Source organism: Anser brachyrhynchus (assembly GCF_964034855.1).
Source record: "Anser brachyrhynchus genome assembly, chromosome: 5".
NCBI classification, from domain to species: domain Eukaryota; kingdom Metazoa; phylum Chordata; class Aves; order Anseriformes; family Anatidae; genus Anser; species Anser brachyrhynchus.
In genome coordinates this window covers 21,561,905-21,585,424 of record NC_137699.1, presented here as the reverse complement: position 1 = coordinate 21,585,424, position 23,520 = coordinate 21,561,905, and the positions used below count along the sequence as shown (strand labels likewise).

Genomic DNA, 23,520 nt, shown 5'->3' with positions numbered 1-23,520 from the left:
TATGCTCATTGTGGTGTGAGGAGTTTTGTAATATAAAATCTAATTTAAAAGTAATTGGAATAATAATTACTATTTTCAGTATACAAAATAATACATTTCAAGATAAACATGCTTATTCAGAACACCTACTATGTGGAGGCAAGTCTGTAACAAGAAATTCTAGCTGTAATAGTAATATAACTACGTGTATTTGTCCTTGGATTGTAAGCATAAGTAGTTATTGTTTATAATACAGAGGGTAATTTAAGTTTTGTGAGGTTGCTTCCACAGCTTCTATGCTGTTCCTAAATCTTTGCACAGAGATCCTAAAGAACTGTAATTGTGTGTCCTGAGAGCTGTTTATACACCTCTAGTCTAGACACAGGCATCTTGTTTGCATCCTGTTAGTCTGTCAGTGAATGCAGTTGGTTGGTGTTTGACACCAGCAGCCAAGGTGGGGAAAAAGAAAGTGGCTACAGCTTTTTTTTTATTATTATTTAAGACAGTGGTTGGCATCCTTACACAAAAATTGACAGATTTGTTGTCTCCTAGCATCTAGGTCACTTCAGCAGAAGGGCTGATGACTGGAATGTGATTTATTTTTTTTTTTAATTTTGTTAGAATAAAAAATCATCAAGTGCTTCCAGCACAAACTAGTTATGAGGTGATAATAAGCTGAGTGGGGCTTGTAATGTGCTGTTGGGCCTATTCTGCATTTTCTCTAAAGCTCTTTTTCTCCATGGCTATCGAACTGACATATAACACTAACTTCTTCAAAGTATAATGAGGCACTTTCTACTTGTGCAAATTGCTTCTGCTATGTATGGTTTTAGCACCTTGCAGCAACCTTTAATCACCAGGAGTTACCTAGTATTTTTTGCTGTATTCTTCCTGATGTTTTCTTTCTTTTTTTTTTTTACCGCTAACTCTGTATTCTGTTACACTAGTAAACTTTTTTTTGCCACCATACTGTTTTTAAATGATGAATCATAATTCACTCAATACTGAACTAGGATTTTAAAAAGAGGTTGCGGAAGATTAAAGCCGCCTTGTTGTAAGTAGGTGTTTTTGAAAGCATTGTCTCTCTTAAGAGAAGACGTTTTGTTGTTAAATGACTGTTGACTTCAGATTCTGAAAATGAATTCTATGTTTTAGCCTCTGTTTGTATATGTACGGTAAGTGATGGCTTTAGAGTAGAAGTTTGGTGTAGGCGTGCAAAACCAGCAACTGGCATAAGCACACATAAGCTAGGTTCACGCTAGCCTATTCAAGAGCAAATAACAGTTGAAATCCAGCAGCACGGAGCCAAAATGCTTATTCAGCTTTTCACTTGGATTTTTCAGTCTGTGCATAGTGCATTTATGCCATCAGCCTGTTGTTCCTAAAATGCAATATGTAATGAATGTGTGAAACAAGTGGAGAAGAGCATCTTGAATTGATTGGGGGAGGAGGGGTGAAGGGAGGGAAGGAAAATTCAATGTTTTAAAATACATGGGCCAAGTATAGTATATAAGCCTGTCAGTGATGGTGATCAGCTTGCTTTTTTTTTTTTTTCCCTCCGTGCTTGCCAGTAGCTGTGGAAGACAACCTTCACTGAACTTCCAACAACATTGAGATTCATTGGTGATTTGTTTGACCGTTCATTTTCTTGTTGGCAGGAGAGTGTGGGAAAGGAAGCGAAGTTAGGGGGAACAGGTTATGAAGTTATTGGCAGAGCAAAACGTAGTCAACTCTATAGGAGCAGTAAGGTGAAACTGTGCCAAGTCTTCCAGAATGATTAAAGTGAGGGGGAAAAAAAAAAAAACCTACAAATTTTAAAGCTCACTGTAAAATGAGTCAGAGATGGATGAATTTATTGCTGATATCCTGAATGGGAAAGGGCAAATGGAAAGGGAATGCTGTCTGGAGCGGAGGATTTTGCAGCAGTCAAGATACAAAGTGATCAGGCCTCAACTTTAGGCCAGAATCATATAAGTGGAGAGGAGACACGGGAAGATAAGTGCAGGGGGGTATATTGGTCAACAGCTATTGCTGTAGCAATGGTGAAAGCATGCCTGTGACCTCTGGTGCTGCCTATTATAGCAAATGACAGGGTAGGCAAGTTGTAAGTCTTCTGAACTTCACTGATTTACGAGAGCTTAAGTTTTAGTAGAAGTGACTGGTCTTTGTATTTCAGATAGGTTGTATTTAGTAACACTGAGAGAATACTGTCAAGCTCTTTTTACCCATTTTTCCATATAAATGTTACTTTAATAAGCTGAAGACCTCATAGGGCATGTTACTAATATACTTCTTGGGTGGTTGAAGGCATGAGACCAAAGGAAAACAGAACACACCAAAGCCTATTACTAATATACAATATTGTATGCCCTGAGGTGTTTAAATGCTGTAGTAGTTGGTCCAGAGCTAGACCACAACACCTGGAACTTGTTTCTCCATCTGAAGAACATCAGCTCGTTAGTGGCTGGCAGAAGTTATTCGCATCCCTGCTGTACTCTTTCTGTGTGTTGGGAATGGGGGTGCTGCCTTGCTTTCTGGCACAATACATTGAGTCTTAAATATAGTGTAAGATGGAGTGAAAAGATTTTTATTCTACCATGTGGATGTAGACAAGGGATGAATTAAACTGTCTGGTTTGTAGCATTACTGTTTTTTTATATGTGCTTGACTCCTTTTTTTCTTAATTTGTGAAGTTGTTTCGGAATAGAGTACCAGGTGTTTGTACTGGATGCATTCATCTTCTTGAGAAAGAAGAAGCAAAAGCATTGTCACCTCCAAAGCTACTAACCTTCAAGAAGTCGATGCAAAGTGGCCCCACGTACAGAGAACAAACGGGCTCTTTAGCCTTTTAATCCTATGGCCTCTGTGGAGACCAACATGCAGATAGAAAACCAGTGACCCCATTCACCTTTAGGCCATGGTAACCAGTGTGAAATGTGCATCTTGTAAATAAGGACTTCCCTGGATCCTGACTTAGTATGAACAAAGAGCTACAACCTGGGAGAAACATCTGTGGTCCTGGCTGGTGTGTGCCAGCTGTGTAGTTGCAGCAGCATTGCTGCTTGTTCTGCTCAATGCCAGGCAAAGCAGAACAGCAGATCTCACACCTCTCTCTCTGAATGGAGCAACAAAAACCAACTGGATGACCTTGTGACAGAGCAGAAAGCATCCCCTACCTACAGCGCTAGGTAGATGTGTGTTTATTGAGTTTAGTTAAGGCAGGCTGCACATCTCCGACTAATCTTTGCAATGTAATGTTCGGTTAATGGAGTCAATTCAATGGATTCAATAAGACTTAAATTTATATCCCTTTCCTTTGGAGGAGAGGGGTAGAGTTATTATCAATGTATATGACCTCTGCTCTTCTGATAGTCTGGTGGTGGAATGGGAACTGTGATATATAGCTGTTTGCGTTAAGGCAAACCACATGCAGAATCTGAGAGAGAAGCTCTTGAACTGGATTGCAAAATCTGCCTGAATGAGAATGACGACTTCCTTGGAGTATTGTTATACATTTAGTGATCTGTTGTGCATCAGCATTCCGTATTTATGGTTTTGCTTTTTCTGTTTTTTTTTTTTTTTTTTTTTTAATTTAGAGCCTGCCTCTGGCTTGTCTGGCAGGTAACTCAGAATACTCAGAATACGCAGTTCTCATTTCCTTAGGTACTTCAATGTGCTTCTCTTGGCTATCTGGGTAGGGTAGCTGGTGAATGGTAAGCGGCCATTTCCCGCTGTTTGTGGGGAGGTAGGAGCCCCAAAAGGAAACATCTGGATTTTTGCAGAGAAAAGGTCTGCAATGGCATTTTACTTTGTTTAGCTGTATTTGTGAGTTTGCTCTTAATTCATTTTCTTGAATGTAGTTAAATGGAAAATAAATTGGAGTGGGGTTTCGCCCTGGTTTATTACTGGCCTTATTGAGAGGAAACAGAACTTTTGTCAAGTTAAGGCGCTGTCTATTTATAGGGTGGAGTCTTGCTTATTGAAAACTTATGTGGATTGTGCTACACATTGTTATCCTCATAAATTGATAGTAAGGGGAAAGAATGGCAGTAGTAGATGGAATTTTTCTTTTTCAGATCAAAATCAATAAAACTTCTGCCCTTCAAATCAGAAGATTGCAGTGGGGACAAGGGTAAAACTGTGCTGGAGAGGGAGAATGTGATTAATGAAAAGTAGAACAAAATATTCCTACTTTGTTATAAAAAGGCAGAGCTTTTGGCTTGAAAACCTAGTGGTGATGTATCAAAACGATGATGGTGTTTGTGGGGTGGTGGGATGGGTTGGGTTCTCTCCCCATCTCCTGTTTCAGCAAGCCAGAAGAAGGAATGGAAAGCAATTTTAAAGCTTAGACTTAAGAGATGTCCATCCTGGGTTGGGTGAATAACTGCACGTGTTTTTTAAAATAGTCTTCACTTTTTCCCCTTTACAAAAAAAAAGTCAGCTGGAGCAGTTAGGCTCAGATCTCTCCCTCTAGAGTCCCAGCCCTACAAAATGGGAAATGAAGCAATTAAGAGGTTGCAAAGCTTGTGGGCCTTACCTGTGGTACTTGTAAGGTAGAAATTCCTTTCCAGCATGTAGCGGTTGCGGTCCTTCACATAAAGTCATACTAGTACCATTCATAGCACCTATGCACAAAATCCTTGGTTTGTGCTCTGCCTGGGGCCTTCTTGGCATCACTGTATTGCACAGTCTGACGCTGCCCCGGCTCACTGTGGATGTTTTTTGAGGGGGGGTGGGGAGGATAAACAACCGAAGACAGAACGGATTGATATATAAAGAATGCCAAACAGTCAGAAGTCAGGAAAATGACTATAATTTTGCCTCCATTTCCATATTATCATTTGCATCTGTGGATACACAGGCTCAGGCAGCCTGCGATTGACAGTGAATAGATAGAAGCCTGGGCAGAGAGATTCTGACGTTCCCTTGCTGCTGCTGCCCGACCCCCTCCTTGCTACACAAGAGCCACGGCTGCCGTGTCAACTGGATTATTACTCCTGGCTTGCTGCAATGACAATCCTGATTTTTTGTCATTTTTCTCAAGAATAAACAAAAGCTCGCTGGTCCCATTTGGTGCTCCCATAGCAGTAAAAGTAATAAAAATTGTGCCAACGAGCAATCAGCGAAAGAGAAATGGTTCCTTTATGTGAGTTTCAGGAAGCTGTTGTTTATTTGGACAGAGTAACATTCGGTGAACTGTAAACTTCACAAAGTTTTAATGACATCCCCTAACTTTCACGTCAATCCAGCCTAAATCATATTTCAGTAGTGTTGTCCTCTGCTAAACTGTGGGTTATAGCCTAAGGGACTTAAGAAAGCTCTTAAAAAAAACAATCTAGAAATAAATCAACTATCACTCTTTCATGAGTAAAACTTTATTATGGGTCAATAAATGCAATTTGTTAGCGAGTTGACTTGAGAGTTTGATTTCTTGTGTTTGGACTGGCGTAGGATTAATGTTAAAAGAGTGTAAAAATGGGAACATACAGGGTGAAGAGATTTGGTGCTACTCAGGTTGAGATGTTTCCTTGTTTTGTGGTGAAGCTTTGAATTCAACCCATTAATCAAAAGATTTGAATGCTATCTTTTCTTTCGAAGTGGGTCAGAGGGTATAATTACTGCAAGTGGTTTCCTCTGAAATCAAAGACTGAAAAGAAATTTGTTTATAGACCGAAGTTTAATGGTGTTACGTGCTTCAGTCAGTGCCAGCTGTATTTATCGGCCACCTTCAGGACATTGAGGCTTCTTGGCCCAGGTTTGGCTGTTGTGTCGCTCTGGGCCTCAGCATATCAAGTGCATGGTGCCCAGCCTTTTGTGCGCTTTTCCGACCACGTAGAAGGGATTGTCGTGGCTGGGGAGAGGAGTTTTTGCCAGAAACTTTTCTCATCCAAGTAGAACTGGCGGGTAGCCAAAACCTGTGCTGGTTCTTCTTCGGTCGTGCATTTTAATTTCCAGACAGCTCCTCTTAATGCTTGCTCACAGCCTTTCCTCCTCCCAGCACCTCTATGGATGGGGGACGGGTGTGGGTTGCTGCCTCTGGAGGTGAGGCCGAAGGGCTCAGCCTCCCACTGCAGCCCCTGGGCAGGGTGCGAGGTGGCCCTGTCCCCGTGGTGGCCGCCCTGCCGTGCCTGGCAGGTGGGGATGCAGCAGAGCCCCGCCAGGCGCCTGGCTCGCCTGCAGCTTTCGGTCCCCCATGGGCTGTCTGCCTGATGGGCAGATGAAAGCCCGGCTACTCAGCATGCAGATGGGAGTGCGGGTCACCCTCCAGTTGAAAAATGATAAGGAGATTTTTACTTGGTTGGCTAGAAACTTCTTCATGCTCTTGTGAATAAAAAGCCTTTTTTTTTTTTTTAAAAAAAAAAAAAAACTCATTGTCATTCACCCAACAGTGCGATCGCTTTGAAGTACCGGGTGCTTTTTTCCCTGGCAACGAGATATTTTTTTTAAAATGACAGATTGGATGTAGGAGCAGGGGTGGGGCAGGGGGAAGATGCACACTTCTTAAAATACTGTAAAATAGCAATCGTCTGTACAGCCCTGCTGTTAAAATCAAACTACTGACTGTATCATTTAAGAGAGCCTTATTTAAAATAAAGAAATTTGACTGGTAAAATTTGTCCTTAAATCGCTACATACAATATTAAGTTTTAAATATGGGAATCACGTGTAGCTCGCAGATCTTCATTCGGTATCACCATGCTGGAATAATTTGTCGAAAACGTTGCTTGATAAAAGGCGTGTACTCGAACATGGACTCCCAGATCCGCGGCACAGTACTTTAACAGCCTGTTTGCGTTTTGTCTGTTTCTTTAAAGGGCTTCCGTATTGTCTCGGGCTCCCCTGGAAATGCAGTAAGGATTCGTCTCACATCCCGGTTGCCATGGCAACAGCAGCCTTTCCCATAATGAGCTGCATCATCTGAACTGATGTCACAGCATCATGCAGCAGGTCACACAAGGCACCTCCTAGTATTGCATCCTACAGATGTGCCGTAAACATCAAAAGAGGATGATTTGAACAGGACACGGTAAGTGCAAAATGCTGCGCTGGTCTTTAATTGCACCGTTATTTTTCCTGTTTTATGAGGTTTTCCTAATATGAGAATGTGTGGGTTTTGCCTTGTGAAAATCATGCCGAGAAAAGATGCTGCATGCCTAAATATTATTTTTCAGGCAGACAGGCTAAGACAAAGGCCTACAGAAAACGCACTTGGTCTGAATATTTAGACTTGTCTTTGAATTTGCAGTGTTACACTGAAGATTTGCAGAGAATATATTTTAATTTCACAATCCAATTGAAGTGGTTACAGTCTGATATGCTTAAATGAAAAGAATAGCTGTTTTCAGTTTTAATGCCGTAAAGGTAGCTTGTTCTTTTCCCTGTCTCTTTATTTAAGTATTTCTTGTATGTGTAGCTCTTCTCTTAACCTGCTATCTTTCGATACCATGAATATCACCTATTTATTTCCAGCGGCCTTCCATTACCAAAATAGTCCAGAAAATACTTCATTTATCAGTGCTGGTGACTGGCACTGTATTGATTTAAAACATGGTTCAGTACTATCTTATTTCTGTTAGTATCCTTAAAAAAGCAAAATGTTGATATGATTGTCAAACAATAACCAGGTGTTTTGAAAGTGCAGTAGCTATTAGCTTTTCTCCTGTTTGTCTTTCCATCTGTTTGTATAATGCTCTGTAATAAGAGTTTAGTGAATTTCAGATCTATTACTGGAAGGAAAGCAAGTCTTTTTTTTTTTTCTGCTGCAACTGCAGTAAAAGGTGCAGCCAAAGATTCAGACATTCTGAGGGCTTTTGCTATTCATAAAATAAGAATATGAATAATTATAAAGGCTTCCACCTTTAAGATGGGAAGAAAATGTATATCTTTCATGTTTAGCCAATTGGTTAGAAACATGTCTGTGACATTTAGCAACTCTTTACAGCGTACAGTATTTGTTTATTTTTGTATTGATGTCTAGCTTCTGGAGGCCAGGCTGATTTTTGCTTTAACTTAATCCTGCTGGATGGTATATAATGCTGTTAATTGTTTTTGCATGTTTAAAAGATAGTCTTTCAGCTGCTTGCTGTTAGAAGGAAAGAAAAGACCAGACACATGTCATTTTAATTGATCAATATGTCCACTAGGAATTAGGGAGTGGTCTCTGGCTCTGTTCTGCCTGTGTAGTTTATATTTGAAAAGTGCAGCAAGAAAAAAATAGCAACTACTAATCTTTTAGTGATGTCTTCATTTATTGTGGCTTTTAGTCCCTTATACTTTATCAAGTATGGAGTGCTAAATATAATGAGATCTGATTATTTTTCATAGGGATAGATATGGTCTTGTCTAGCACAAGCTGGAATGGAGCTCCTGTATTTTAATCAGACAGTCTGCTCTGCATCTCGTGCTATTTTCAGTGTGGTCTGGGTACATTAATTGCTTTTTTGTTTAATTTTCCTCCCGTACTGAAAAACACAAAGCAAATGCTTGTAAGTGAACATTAGAATGATGTTGCTTTATTTATCAGTGAGGTGTTCTACAATGTGAAAGCAGTGGTCTGCTGTGCTCTCATCAGGCAAACTCGGAAGGTATGAGTTAGCAAGAGGGAGGGCGGGACAGCTGATGGCACAATCACAGGTGTGGAGTGAGCTGGTGAGTAATGCATTGAGCTCCCAGCTTTAGGGAACATCACGGAGTCCTTAATAAGGGGTGAGCATGAGACATGCTGGGGTGACATATTATGCCATTATTGATATCGGTGGATTTTATATTACCACAAAACTTGACGTTTTTACCTTGTGGTAAACATTGAGGAAAACTTTTGACAGTATTCGTGAATAGATGATCTGCCATGAAGCCTCTGGGGTAGGTTGCCCCCTCCTTTTCCATAATGAAGAAAATTGTTGTTTTCCAAACATATATATTATATAAATATATAGTGTTTTATATTTTATAATATTTTATTTTATTATTATGTATATTATATAAATATATATTATATATATATAAAGTCCCTGTTACTCTTCCACTCCCTTCTCTCACAGTATTGTTTGCCCTGGGAAACACCTGCTAATAATGGAGCTGCAATGATATTATTAGTTTCTTGGTGAACATCTCAGCTGCTTCTGACTCCAGCTGAATGCCTTGATTAGAGGATGCCTCATTTTCATATGGGCCCAAGTATTTCACTGAGGTCTGTGTGGGAGGCTATGGAAGAGTGCGGAGTGATGAAGAGGGTCTTGCTATGAAGAGCCAACCTGATTGCCTGAGTCAGAGTATGATTGAACCCAGAAACAGTTCAGATGTAATACAGTTTCAGTTCCTGTTGAGGTATATTCATAATTGCAACAGTTCTGTGTGAGACTGCATTCAGCAGTAGGAAAGCTGTGTTGTTTTCAGTTTTGTTCCACGACTGGATTTATTGAATCATCCTTACTGAAGGTAAAACATTTTGAAAATGCAAGTATTCCTCCCCTGAATAGCTGAATTTGGACACTTGATGTGGTAAGCAGTTCTTTGCATATGCAGTTTCATACTGACAAGTGGCTGGAGATGGGCGTATACTCATGAACTGAAGGGATGTAACCCTTTAATCTTTGCTAAAGGATTTTATCATAGCATCAATAAAATGGTTCCTGCATAGGTTAGCACTGAATGTAGAGAGAAGCATTAGCTTGATTCCTCCCAAAACAGCTGTGGGAGCTGGTGGCAAAACCCAGCTCCAGCAATGGAAGTTGGTACACTTTTAACACTTCGTGGATTTGTTTTTACCAGCATACAGCGATGGAAAGTCTCTTGAGCAGGGATCAGAGCATGTCCTCAGTGGAGGGAAGCCTTCTTTCTTCTTTAAAGATGAGTTGAGGGAACCCTGTGCTCTAGTCTTTACCTTCTGTATGTGATGTAGCAGTAGAACAGCGGTGGGTCTGTGTCATCACAGTAGGTCTGGAATGGGGCTGTGCCCAGAAACTCATCCCTGGCAAGTCAAAGCAAATGAGTCCTCTCTATTGGAAGTGTTCAGGCATTGATTAGGACTGGTGGCCTTCCCAAATGCCAGTGAAATATTTCCTTAAGTTATTTTAGTAATTCAAAAGAAAAATAAATCCTTTGCCGTGTCCTAGTTCTGTAAAAATTACTGCTGTGTCATGGAAGAAAAACAGCATTTTGGGCTTGACTTGTTTTGGTGATGGGGTTGTGTGTGATTTTTTTTTTTGAATGATTTTTTTCCTCTCTAGTAGCTTCTGGGGGAGGTTCAGCTGGTCAGAATGGAAAGAAAAAAATATAAGATGCTATATATGTATTCGGAAATATATTTTTATTTTGCTTTTCAAGTATGGCCTATGCTATGTAGTGAAGTAAGTGTATGTAGACTGAGACATTGCACTCATGTTACTGGGATAAAGCTAAATGATAAATTAGTTTCAAGATGATCCTTTAGCCATCTTTGCATTCATGTGTGTCTGAATATTAATATTTTGGTGGATGAGCGGGGAGAAAAGTGCTTTCTGCTTGGCCCTTTTGCTGGAGGGAGCCACGCATTAAGGCAGATTCTAGCAGCAGAAAATAAAAATTGTATATACTGCCCCTATCTTAAAGGCTCCCTGTCTGTTGAGCGGGCTCCTATGTTGTTACTCCTTTCTCTTATGTAAAAGGCATGTGGGGCATTTTCTTCCCCATGTTCAGTTTTATATCTAATGTTTTCTATTGACTCCAAAATAAAAGCACCTAACTGCCCTTCACTTCTGTCACATGAGGTGTAAAAACACTTAAATCCATTAACTGGCTTGGTATGGCCATAGTGGTTTTAACTACGTCAGTGGTGTTATGCTAGTGATACGTATAGTACATAGGAAGGGTCCTCTCCAAAATTTTTGAGTACCAAAATGTGCGTTCCTGAAGCAAAATTTTCTTAATTCCTGAAATGTCTCTAGCAAAGCTTTGCTTCGTGAGGAAAAGGGAAGGGGGTGGTGGAGAAAGATAAAACTACCAACCCATAGATAGCTTTTCCCTTCCTGTTCCACGGCTGAAGCACGCGTTTCTAATACCTACAGTCAGGTACTCTGAATCCCAGCAAGGCTGACTCAGCTTTGCATCCCTCCAAGGTCAAAAAAATCGGTTCTGTGCAGTTTACAATGTCTGGCACTTCCAGGCGAGACATTTAAAGCCAGAAATCCTCTCTGCTCTGTGTGAACTCTCAATTCTCAACGGCACGAGTCAGATATGGGCTTGTCTTGGCCAGCTTGGCTAAAATGCCATCTTCTCCTGCTGTTTGTCCAGTATTCAGTCCTTGTGCCAGTCAACAAGGAACTCTCTTGTCTGGCAGTGAATGTCTCTAAAGCTCCTAGAAAATAAGATGTTTTTAAAATGTAAGTGAAATGCTCTCCAGCCTGTGGGGTAATAATTGTGTCCTATGGAAAGCAGTGCCTTCAAAGCCAAGGGTGGAGGACGAATCCTATGGATTGTAATGACACCATCCTTCCTTTGTCAGCTCTGTGGCTTTTAGAACTGTTAAGAGCAGCCAGGGCAGGTAGTCGGCTCTCCAGATAACTGTTTTGGGGTGAGGCACTACAAAACGCAGTGTGAGGGGAACCACAGGACCCCCTGTGTGGCAGCTGGACTTGGGTGAAGCTGAGCACAGACCCAGAAACGCTGGTGCACTGATGGTGCTGCAAGTCAACTTTTTTACACACAGCAAGCATACTAAGCATATAGCCGAAATAGCTACCACTTAAAAATGTGCTCCGTCTCTTTGGCAAAGAGATCTTTCACCTGAGAGTGAATTCTAGGAGGAAATAGCTCTATGAAATAGATTTCTCAGCCCCCATGGTACAGTGTCCTGGGGGAGCTGGCACACTTAAAAAAGACAGCCTTTGTTAGCCTTAGGTTGTACTAAAAGAGGGCCTGGCTTTCAGGTGAGGAAGTGCTCAATTGCAACGACTAGTTCTGTTTTCAGTCTAACTGTAAATCTATTACGATTGTAATGATTGTCTTGTAAACGGGATATTGTCATAGTTTCAGGATTAAGATGAAGACATGAATTAGTTTCACGAACTGTCAGAATTATATTAATTGCATTCTAGCTTGGTGTATGGATAAAATAAAGGAGGCATGTATCTGGATAGAAAGCAAGTTGTTTGTTTTCCTCTTTGCTGTGACTTTTTGGTATGGTTCATCCATCCCCGCCTACTCTTTTTTTTTTTTTTTGCTGTGTCATTTTCATAGCATTTTCTCATCGGGTTAAAAACTTCTATCCAAGTCATTTCTTCAGTATTAAAATTCACTCCACCTCCATAACTCCTCCTTGTACATTACATTAGACTTGCATTTCTCATTTTCAGCTTCCGCTCAATTCTATTGCCTATTGACTTGATCTGTATCTTACTTGCTATTTCAGCTTTCTGTTCCTGAATGTTAATCCTGAAATTGCTCTTATACCCAGCTGTCTTTTTTTTAATATTCCCTCAGGGGGAAAAAAATGCATTTCCTCTGGACTGTCACTGTATAACTTTTCATAAACTACTTTTTAGAGAGAGCTTATGGGACTTTGGGTGTATTACTATGTTTTAAAATAACAAAACAATTCAGATAGCTGCACCAAAATTTGAATAGGACCTTTATAGTGCTAGGGGCTATGCATACATATTATATATATAGAAGAAATTGTGATCCCTTTCCTGAGTAGATTGCATTAATTTTTAGTTTAAACGGAGAGAATGTGTTTTTGTGATTTTTACAGATGAGGAATTTGTACTCTCGGGGATATGTAACTTCCCCGAGTTTCTTGGAAAACCTTTGCTAGACCTGGGAGAAGCAGCTATTTTTCTTATTTCTAGTGCAGCTCTTCAAACAGAAGAATCTTTTATCTCTGTCTTTGCACTTTCTTGTTTGTGTTTCTGATTTCTGTGGGTTGACTTTTTTTTCTTTTTGCTTGTTTTTGCTTTTCCAGTTAAATGTCCTGGATAAGACTAGCCCACATTGGAGATGCAGAAAAGCTCAAGGGACTTGAGACAATAATTGCTACCCGATCTAAATTAGGATGCATCTTAACATGGTTAGCTTGGGGACGTTCTAGTCTTTCAAAAGCAGAGAACCTGCTTGCCAGTCATTTTAGGCAAACAGCTTACTGTTTCAAACCAAGTAAATAATAAAAACTTACCCCTTTGTTCCTGGAAGCCGGAGCTTCCTATGCTTAGTTAGCAACAGAGAAGAAAAAGTTCTGCACACTGCTTATTTAAAATAAACGTAGAACACTTGTTTTACAAGTTGTAAAATAGTGTTTCCTTTGTCCAACTAGATAAGTGCTTGTCCTCTGTTTGACAGGTTGCTGTGGTAGACTACTGCCAAGGGAGTAAGTAAAAATATTTCAACAAAATAGATTATTAAAGTCTAAGACAGCCAAATACCTGCTTAGTGAAATGTTAGGTTCGTTAGGTAGGAAGTTGGAACGTAAGGAGAAATGTTTGGTTTGCATTGCAAAGTGCAATGTTAGGTGCTTGTAACTGAGCCCCCTTAAAAAGAAGGCTGAACAGGCAACTTGTATCGTTTGTCCTTTCAATAAACAATTACAGATTTCTGACAGGTATTTGTTAAGGACTGATAGAATTTGTACTGAATACAAACCCAAAACAAAGCCAGGTATTGCCTGAGAGCTGGGTAAGATGGTTTTTAATTTGATATTGCAAGATGAGCCTTCAGGAAACTCAAAATACTAGTTAGCAGTGACAAAAGTAGAGAGAGACTTTTTTCAACACTTTGTTTTCATCATGGAGAGCTGCACTTCAAAGCTGGGTGCTACTGACAGAATGTTTTCAAACGAGGATATCCTTCAAAGCTGTTTAATGTGGCTACTCTAGGCTGCTTACAATTTTTAAGTGTGTTAGATCGTGTTTAGAAACAGCTATTCCTGCTGAGGAGGCCAATTCCCTGGCCAGGGCACTTCTGTACCAAGAAGTATGTATCCTTCTTGCACTCCAATCTGCACTGCTGGTCTCCCAAAACATAAATCTTATGAGAATGATAAATTGGATTTTGATTGCCACACACAAACAAACCTACAACGAACTGATAGCTTCAGGTAGAAACGGTTGCTATCTGTCAGATTTCAGCATGTCTAGGGGGTGTTGCTGAGGCAGTGACACAGCAGATAAGAAAGTTGCCATTTTAAGGGTTAGTTGTTAAAATATGCAGGATATTATATTTTATAGGTCCTTAATGTGCCATCTAGTCTTGTTCCTTCTCAAAACTTTGTCTTAGTATTTTACTAGGTCATTAACAATAACACCCCAGTTTAGTTTTTGCTGACCTCATGCGTTGATAACCTGGAAAACAAATTAGGGGACTTTCAGTTTTCTTGCATCTGGAGAAGGGGAGTCCAAATATGCTCTGTGCATGACGTAGGAACAGAGGTATATCAGCAGCAGTGATGACTGTTCTAGAAGGAAACAATTTTAACCCTACAAGTGCTTGGCACCTGTTTGTGATGTAATAGTTTTTTGTTTTTTTTTTTAGGTAACCCTTTAAATTAACTGAGAGGCTTGTTTCTGGTTTTCTGTGAATTACGCAGACCACTTTGTAATTATTTGTTTTACTCAGTTTCATCGTGTTATTTTGAATTAGATTGGGTCTCCAGTTTAACTTGTTGGTCTCATATATGTGATCCTTTATTGTAACTTGTAAAGTCACTTTGATCAAATGGGATAAATCCCCCTTAAATTCCTATTGTTCCCTCTTACATTTAAAGGGGCGATATGGAGAAAGGAGAAAGATGTTAGCAAGTTGAAGCTCTACGTAGTGAGTTACGTTGAACTCTAGTACTAGATTAATGCTGGGGTGAGCTAAAGATCTCAGATGCTCTCCCTTCTGTACTTTTAATGAAAATATACTGAAACTGGTATGAGGACTTGCTTGATTTGAATTTTAATGTAAGGTGGCATACAATAACAGCTGGTTGGAGAAGCGGTGTTAACGAGAAATGCAGGCTTGAGCAGCAAGCATCCTGTGGTACTGGAAGCAGACCTGGAGTCTCTTTCTGTCTCTGATAGTGAATGTGCCCCTTGCAAATTGTTTCTGAACCCGTGCCTCCTGTTCTTCACCTGCTGAATGGACGTAGTGATACTGATCGCCTTTGTAAAGCACTCTGCAAATGCTGGATGACACTACACACATGTGCATATTTAATTTGACCGTATACATGTAGTGAGGCAAGACAGTAGCAGATGCCAGCCAGAATGGCCCAAGGGAACGTTGGCAAAGAGCAGGCAGATGTGGGTGCTGAAAGTAAAATGTGAAAATCTAAAGGAAGGAATCTAGCTTTTGGGATTTTTATCCTGGGATAAAGGATTGCACAGGAGAAGACTTACCAAAAGTCAGTCTGCTGATTTTGGCAACACAAAAATTACTTTTTGTAAGTAGTGTTTGTTGAACAGTTAACCCCGCTTAATGAAAATATAAGCCTAATTCCACAATTAAGTTTGAAAAGACTAGGCATGTATCTCCACTGTCTGAGTTTAAGTGATTTCTATATTAACAGAGAGGTAGCAGCACCTTCTCTGAAAATCTCGAGGCCATACACGCATATTTTTTTGCTACAAAAGTAAATTAGTTCTTTTTGGGGAAGAAGGGAGATCCACCAGGCTTTTCCATGCTCTTGAAGGGCTTCTTTCCGTAATTAGAGCTTGAGAAGAATTATTGCATAAAAAGCTGTCTTCTCAGTTCTCAGCCATTGCTGACTCATTAAAATGCCTATCGCTGATCTGCATGAAGCCCTTTTTGTCTAGGTTATTTTTGGTCACAGAACAAACAACCCAAAACAGCTTATGACTGATGGATGTGCATTAACCTGAGTTGTACAATGCACTGGGCTACCATCTGTTCCAAATTAGGCTGACCAGTGTTCTGGAGACAGCTCTCTTTCCAGTCTAATAAATATGTATTTATTTACAGAAACCAGATTAGCTGTAACCATCAAGTGAGCTAAGGATGTTAAGTTTCAATTCGTGTGCCAATAGGTCAAGGAAGAGCAACATGAAAAGAAAGGCATTTCAAGAGTGGTAAAAAGTAATAGTAGACCCCATGGTTGACCTGTATTGTTTATAATTCATTCTGTTTAGTCTTCCTTGGCCTGTGTACTGGCATGCAGCTTTGATTCACGTATTCATCTTTAAAAAAAAAAAATCTAAGGGTGTGTGTAATATGTAAATAAAGCAAGGTAATATAGTCTCAGCACCTAAAATTAGTATTAGAGAAGTGTTTAACAGCACTTTTTTCTTAAGCTTTGTTTGAATGGCTTTTAAATCGAACTGTGTGTTTCTCAGTGTTCTCGTTGGGTGCTAATTGTTGCTGCAGTGTGAAAGTTTTTTTTTTTTGTAGCATTTCTGCAAACCAATGTCTTATGGTTATAACTAATCCCGAACAAGTTCAGACTCTGGGCAGTCAAACTAATCAAGTGTGTAAAGATGAATTACAATTCTGAGAAACGTTCTTTGATTTGTCCGGTGTTTTCATTGTTATGGGAGAACCACAGTGAAGGTAGAGTTGTTCACAACCTCAGCAAACCCTGAGTCTGTGAAGGGGTATTTCCCACTCCACACCCAATCTGCGAGCTTCTGAAAGTGAAACTTGATAGCATTTGGAACCAGGAAATATGCTGGTATGGGGAGGGCTCTGATTTTTATTTTTTTTAACAATATTTTCTTAGACTGGAGAAAGCCTCAGGGATTATAATTAGCCTGTCTTGGGCTGATTAGCATTTGGTACTTGAAGATTGCTGGATCAGCAAAATAGCATATCCTGACAGCCTAGTGGAAGGAAGTCCAAGATTCCCCTCCTCCCTGCAGGGAGCCAGGACAAGAATCATTTTGGTAGATTAAACCCTTTTATGAGAAGTAATGATCTATGCCTAGAATCCTTAAAGGTGGTTATCTCCTGAGCCAGGATGCACAGTGCTTTCTCCCCAGCCTTTCAAAGCGTTTTACTGAAAGTGAGGGAAAATATGACCTGTGCTACAAGACTCTATTAAAGCCTTCCTCTTCTTATTTGTGGTTCGTAACTACTAGCTGCATGATAACCAAAGCTTAGCCTTTTTATTAAAGCCAAAAGTGAACATCTTTATGTCTACAATTTAAATTTCACACAGAAATGTACTGATGATTAAAAGGCCAAATGAAAATGGATTTTCTGCTATTGTTTAGTTCTGTGTTCAGACAAATTGTAAACAAGCACTTAGTTTTAAATACATGTGTTTTACGTATAATTTAGTAAATGAGTTTATATTTGCTAAAATGGAAATGCAACAGTGCTCAACAAAGCCTAGTGAATGAATGGGTAAATGGAATGCTTGTCATAGAAATGGTTCAAATTTCCTTCCAAAAAGTGTTTCAAGAAATCCTGAAATATCTTCACATGGAATTTGTACTTAAAAATACTTAGTAATATACTGTTCCTATGTTATTGTTTATGTCAGTGAAACCTCTGTGAATCGTTGCATTACTTGTAATCAGGTCACTCCCAAGTTGGTTAAACTTCAGCAACAGTTTGCTGCAGTTTGTCTGCAGCATTTTAAGTCTCTTCCAAGATGTATCTTTCAAATACCACAGATCAAACTTAGATTCAAATAGGTTGAAATAGGCACTGCTTCAATAACGAACTTTGGTTCAGTGACTCTTTAGAGGATATGTAAAAATGTAGATGTAGCTCAATTTATCATCAATTTGATATAAATCTTCATGTTTCATAGAATCATAGAATGGTTTGGGTTGAAAGGGACCGTAAATATCCTCTGCTTCCATTCCCCCTGCCATGGGCAGGACACCTCCCACCAGACCAGATTGCCCAAAGCCCCATCCAACCTGGCCTTGAACAACCCCAGAGATGGGGCCTCGTCACCCCCTGAGTAAATAATTTCTTCCTAATATCTAACCTAAACTTAGCCTTTTTCAGTTTAAAACCATTATTCCTTGTCCTATCACTATGCTCCCTGACAAAGAGCCCTCCCCCCCGGCTTTTTTGTAGACCCCTTTAGGCACTGGAAGGCCGCTATAAGGCTCTGGGGAGGCCTTCCCTTCTCCAGGCTGAACAACCCCAACTCCCTCAACCTCTTTTGATAGGAGAAGTGCTCCAGCCCTCTGATCATCCTCGAGGCCCTCCTCTGGCCTTGTTCTAGTATGCCACTGAAACTTGCCTCAGGTGTTTAGTTCTTGGTGCAGATCTAACTCTGTTCCTGCTGACTTCTCGCGTTTCACTTAAAATGGAAAGATAAGCCTGCGGGTCTTATCCAAGGGTTATTGGAGTCATTAATGAGTGTCAGGCCCGGAATCTGCTCATGTTGTGGGGATGGTAATCTTTTTGTTTTCCCTTAGGAAAGTGTCATGTGGTAAAGTGAATGAGCGGAAGCAGAATCCTTGGAAGGGGAAAAACATTTTGAAATGCATGTGCCTCATGTGAGGTTCAAAGGTTTGAGAAAGGGCTGGGTTGCCATAAAGATCTGGGAATAAACTTGCTCCTCTGTTTTCTGCCAAAAACCAAAAATGCTCTTGGTATCATCTGTGAAGTCCAGGTTGCTGCTGTAGTGTTCTGGAGTGCTAGAGTATTTCTTACGTGCTAGAAAACTGGTTAAGAACTGAGCACCGGTAATATTACACAGCTGGGTTTTAAATTCATTTTTCAAGAAGTCAACCTAAATTCTTTGCCAAAATTTTATGAAATTTGGAATATTTTATCCTGGCTGAATTTTTGAAACAACACTTTCAGGAATGTGCAAAGAGCTTTAGAGATGGATGACTTTATTTTCTGGAAGGCCAAGTAAGATTTCTGTGGTTTGGAAGTGAGATTCAAAAATTCATTGATTTTTCTTTTTTTCTTTTTTTTTCATAGAAGGGATAGTCTGCTTGATATCGTTTTGCTCTTATTTGAAATGTGAAAGATTTCTAATACCAAATACCAGAATTTTCTTGTACAGGAAGCCAAGTTTCACATCAGTTGCTAGTGAGTTCTTTTGAGTTAAAGCTTGATTACAAACCTAAAATGTGAATTTACAGGAATTATATATGATAGCCTCTGAGAACAAAGTCTTATTTAATGACAAAGTGGGACAACAGTGGCAAAATAAGTGGGTGGTAAAAGCACTAGTCCTAAGCTGCACAGTTCTATCTGCTAAGGTAGTTCAGCCCAACTTTGGATGCGCCTAGCAGTAGGTCCAGTAGATGTTGGCTACTTTTGTAGACCCTAAGAGCAAATAAGCTGAACACAGTATTTGTGATCTGTTTTGGTACTGGTTTTATATTGCTATGGTTATTGGTGTTGTTATTCTGAACACTGTTGGAAAGAGAGACTTGGCAGATTAAGTCATACAAGGATGCACACAGAAGTCCCAAGTATCTCCTCCCTGCTCCCAAACACACAGTGTGTGTGTCTGAGCGCAGGCCTGCAAAGGAACAACCCACACTGTCAGGTGTGTGAGAGGATATTCACGGTTTGTGATGTGAGCTCTCGTGTGATCTTTAACAACAGCCCTATTAGGTAGCTGCTCTATCAGTTATTGACAGGTCAGATATTATTATTACTTTTTTTAAATAAGGTTGTCGCCAAAAATTTGTTGCAAACATGAATACCCTGACAGCAAAGGAACTTGTGCTCTTTCAGAGACGCAGGGAATTTTAGCTTTGAGTCCATCTGATTTGTCATGTGTTTCCAATAGTCTGTGAGAAAGTTGCATTGTGTATACAAAGAAATAGGACCCAAAGGAACGTGTGACCTTTTCTATGAATACAGAAGCCAGTTGCTTGAAGAAGGGACTTGTGACATCCTTCCTAGCTGTGACAGTGGATGGTAGCTTCCAAGTCCCTCTGTTAATGCAGGAGCCAGGGGATGAAATGTCTCCTCTGACACGAGTTCTTTCCTGGCTCTGCCTTGAAGAGAAGTCTGCCGTGTAACGTTGCTTGTTCTAGTGGTTACCAAAAAGATTTCTCTTCAGTGATTCTTGCTGAACACAGGAGTCGGTGCCTTCTGGGTGCTTGGACGGGCAGGGCAGGGGGCTTGAGGCAAACCCTGTGCTGGGGCACATGGGCACCCTGCTGCCCAACACAACACAGAGGGGTGGCTGGGGGCAACCCAGCTGGTGAGGGTTATAAAGAGAAGGGAAAAGGAAGAAAGTTTGGTAAGAGAGAGCTCAAGTAAAAGAGAGGGGAATTGGGTTGCTGCCGGCCGAAGGGGCTTGCTGTGGGCTGTAAGAGGCTGAGGGAGAATGAGTTAACAGCTGATACAACCAGGCCACAAGTTAACTGCTGCTCAAAGACTCCACAGGCTCCGACTTCCATTCGGCTCCTGTCAAAATAACGTGAAATTGCAAATTCCTCTGTGGCCATCTAATGGGTATGATGCACTATTTCCAGTCGTATTGGGAATAAACCTAAGAAGTTTAAAGTACAATATGCAACAAAATATATCTAATGGCATTATCCAGTATGGTTACAGCATGCAGAAAATGAATCAGCAGCGATTTAAGAACATAATAATAAATTTTACTTCAGCTAAGTAAGCTCATTTTTTAAATCCTTGGAGACTCTGCAGGATGTTTTAATGGGTCTTTTGTGATGTGGATATTTCCTCAGTTTAAAAACTGGACTAAGTAGGTTCATTTTGCATAACTTAGAAAGGAGCCTTCATACGGTAATGATTTTAGGTCACTGCTAAACTACACCAGATGTGGATGAATGGTTTAAGAGTGAAATGCTGCATATCCTATTACAAAGCTTTTTAGGCCTATATATATAAGCTTGCAATTAATACTAAGTCTTTAATACATAGTTATATATCAAAAAAACAAAAACAAAAAACTGTGCTTCCACCACAGTTCCCATTGATTTGAGGGATCCTTTGAAGCTAGTCATTGAGAAAATAAATTGTTGGAGTCGTCTGTAATTAGGAGTAAGTTAATCAGCATATCACTGCCACCCAGAAAGATATTGTACTCTCCCTTTGTGCTATACAGATTTACAGAGAACCATACTGCAACTGTAAGTGAAACCTATTTGCTGGGTGGAAAGAAGGAAATGGTGTGATGTAGAAAGCTGCTAAATAAGGAATGTTCTCTCTGAAATACCCTCGGTAGCCTTTAAGATCTGAACAGCTCTTAGCTAAAAGGATGACGTTATTAACTTTTTCAAAATCTCTGGAAGTCAACTTTCCATTGTCTGAAATAACAAAAAACAACAAAAGGTAATTTAGCAACTTTTCATCTTGTCAATATTTGATAAAATTTAAAGGTAGATGTGACGTTTAAAATGATTAGGGTCACAAACTCAAGTAATGCCGCCAATGAGGATGCGTTTGGTACCTTGTCCTCTGTTCTTCACTTCTTTTAGACCTGTTTCGCAGTCAAAAATACTACACAAACTCTGACAATGATGGATCCTCCACTGAATTTTATGGGGGTGTTCAGTCAATTAACTAATGAATATTTAATGGTGGAGAAAATACATGCAATAAATTTTGCCTATATTTCAGTGCTTTGCTATAGATGAATAAACCGAAATATAAGTAGATAAATATGGAAACAGATAAAACAATTAAATTCCATGTATCTACAGAACCTTTATCTTTGATTAATTGTTATCAGTGATTCTGTACATATCATGAAACAATAGATTTGTACTGTAGTTATTCCAGCATCAGTATTCAGAGAAAGATCTTTCTTAAAGACCTGCGCTGTGATTTTTAAAATGAACTGAAAAAATGTTTTTTCTGGCTTTGCAAGAACCAAAATAATAAATGTAAAAAATAGACTGTTTGGATCTGCAAAACCACAAACTACTAATACAAATTGTTGTGTTATTTTCTGAAAATAATAGCAACTTCCTTCTGGCATGGAGCTCAATTTAATCAATGCTGACTTTGCATCCTTTATTAGGAACTTGTTTTCCTGGACTATTAGATCACTGTACTGAGTGATGATCTACTTAATAAACCCAAATATAGTAATATGCTTAATAAACCCAAACATAATAAAAGTAGCTTTTTAAACAGCCATTGAAGATATAAATTAAAATTCTGTCATAGAAGACGTGTGTGTGAAATTGAGATTCAAATTTTGTTTTTTTATATTTGGAGTGTACAGGTTAGGCATACATTTCTCAGCAAATTTTGTATGCAAATAGGCAAGTGCTTTTCTCTGGGGAATAATCCATTTTCTTCAATAGCTTGAAACTTACTCTTGTTGGTGAGATATCAGAGAGGATGTATATTGACCTAGTACCATAAGTCACTAAAAAAACTATCCAAAGACCTATCCATAGTAAGACCTAGTTTTTTTTTCAATGCATTTGTGTGCCAGAATTTAAAGATCATTATTCCTTCAGAGGTAAAAATAATTGCTTGGAACAAGACTGAAAAAAACTGTTTCCCATTAATTAAACTTTCTTATGACAAAGTTTATTGCAACTTGTTCATTAACAGGTATGTACCACAGCTAAATCATCTCAGCACATTTTATATAATTTCGTTTTTTCCTTTCAGAAATATGAGATGGAAGTGATTATCATTTTTTTTTCTTATGATATCAATGGAAAATTATATTTCCATTGAATTTCCTGCCTTGAAATCATTCTGAAGATTTTTTTAAAACAATATTTACTTTCACATATATATGAAATCACTAGGAATGATTGTGCTATAAAGCATCATAATAATTGGTCAAAGTGATAAGAAAATGGTCAAAAAAAGTTGAATATTTTATTTTGCTGTAGAGATTTTCCTTGTTTCAAAATTTTCCCATCTTTCAGAAACAGATTCTGAAAGATATTTTGGAGGGCTCACACAAAAGTTTAATCTACTTTATTCAGAGAAATGTAGGTACAGAGCTAATACCACATTTTGGCATTTCTGATCAGTCTTGTTCCCTAGTACACTGGCTTACAGTTAAAAGTTTATTTATAAATGTTAAAGAGCAAGAGAGAGTGATTTGCAGTTTGTCTTATTTTCTGACTTCTGTGAGAAATTTCTGGTCAGCGATGAAGAGACTAAAAATTCTGACAATTCAGGGGTCAATAGATGATATGTTAAGATACGTTAAGTGACATGAAAGTAGCAAAAACTGTATAACACTGGCCATGTATCTACAACCCCTTTCACTCAAATTTTCTAATCTTTTAGAAAAAATATCTCCCTCATTCAGAACCATCTATGTTTCTATGAGTAAAAGCTTTCAGAATAAAACATTTCCAGACTATAAAAATCAGTAGTAGTAGTAAAATTGAACGAGTGGTCATGTTGGTAGCCATTCCAGTCTCTTTCACTGATAGCTTTTTAATTCTGTCATTGCATTTTTATTTTGCAAACTTAAGTGACAAATTGAAGTGCAGTTAAAAATTAATAGCTTTGAAGTCTGCAACTTTAATGTATACAAAAAGATGCTGGTCTTTTCAAGCTATTTGGTATCAAAATAATCAGTCTTCTCAAAAGGGGAAAAAAATCCTATGGATGATATGTGGATTAGCCTAAATATTTGTTTGGGCCTCAAAACAATCAGAGATGTGAATTTCTGGGAAGTTTTGT

At 39.2% G+C, this 23,520-nt stretch overlaps 1 protein-coding gene across 9 annotated transcripts in view; it reads left to right on the top strand.

Moving 5' to 3' along the window:
- AKAP6 (A-kinase anchoring protein 6) overlaps nt 1-23,520 on the top strand; it is a 294,771-nt gene that overhangs the window by 19,720 nt on the left and 251,531 nt on the right. For 3 of the 9 annotated variants that reach the window (XM_080592641.1, XM_080592637.1, XM_080592639.1), the window contains exon 2: nt 6,795-7,006. Coding sequence is in view for 5 of the 9 variants with exons in the window: in XM_080592631.1 (XP_080448757.1) it covers nt 8,828-8,841 (14 nt within the window). In the remaining 4 variants the exon portion in view is untranslated. Of the gene's footprint in view, nt 1-6,794; nt 7,007-8,256; nt 8,842-9,020; nt 9,481-23,520 lie in introns of those variants that run through there. The other 6 variants (XM_080592636.1, XM_080592635.1, XM_080592631.1 and 3 more) reach the window with 4 other exon arrangements.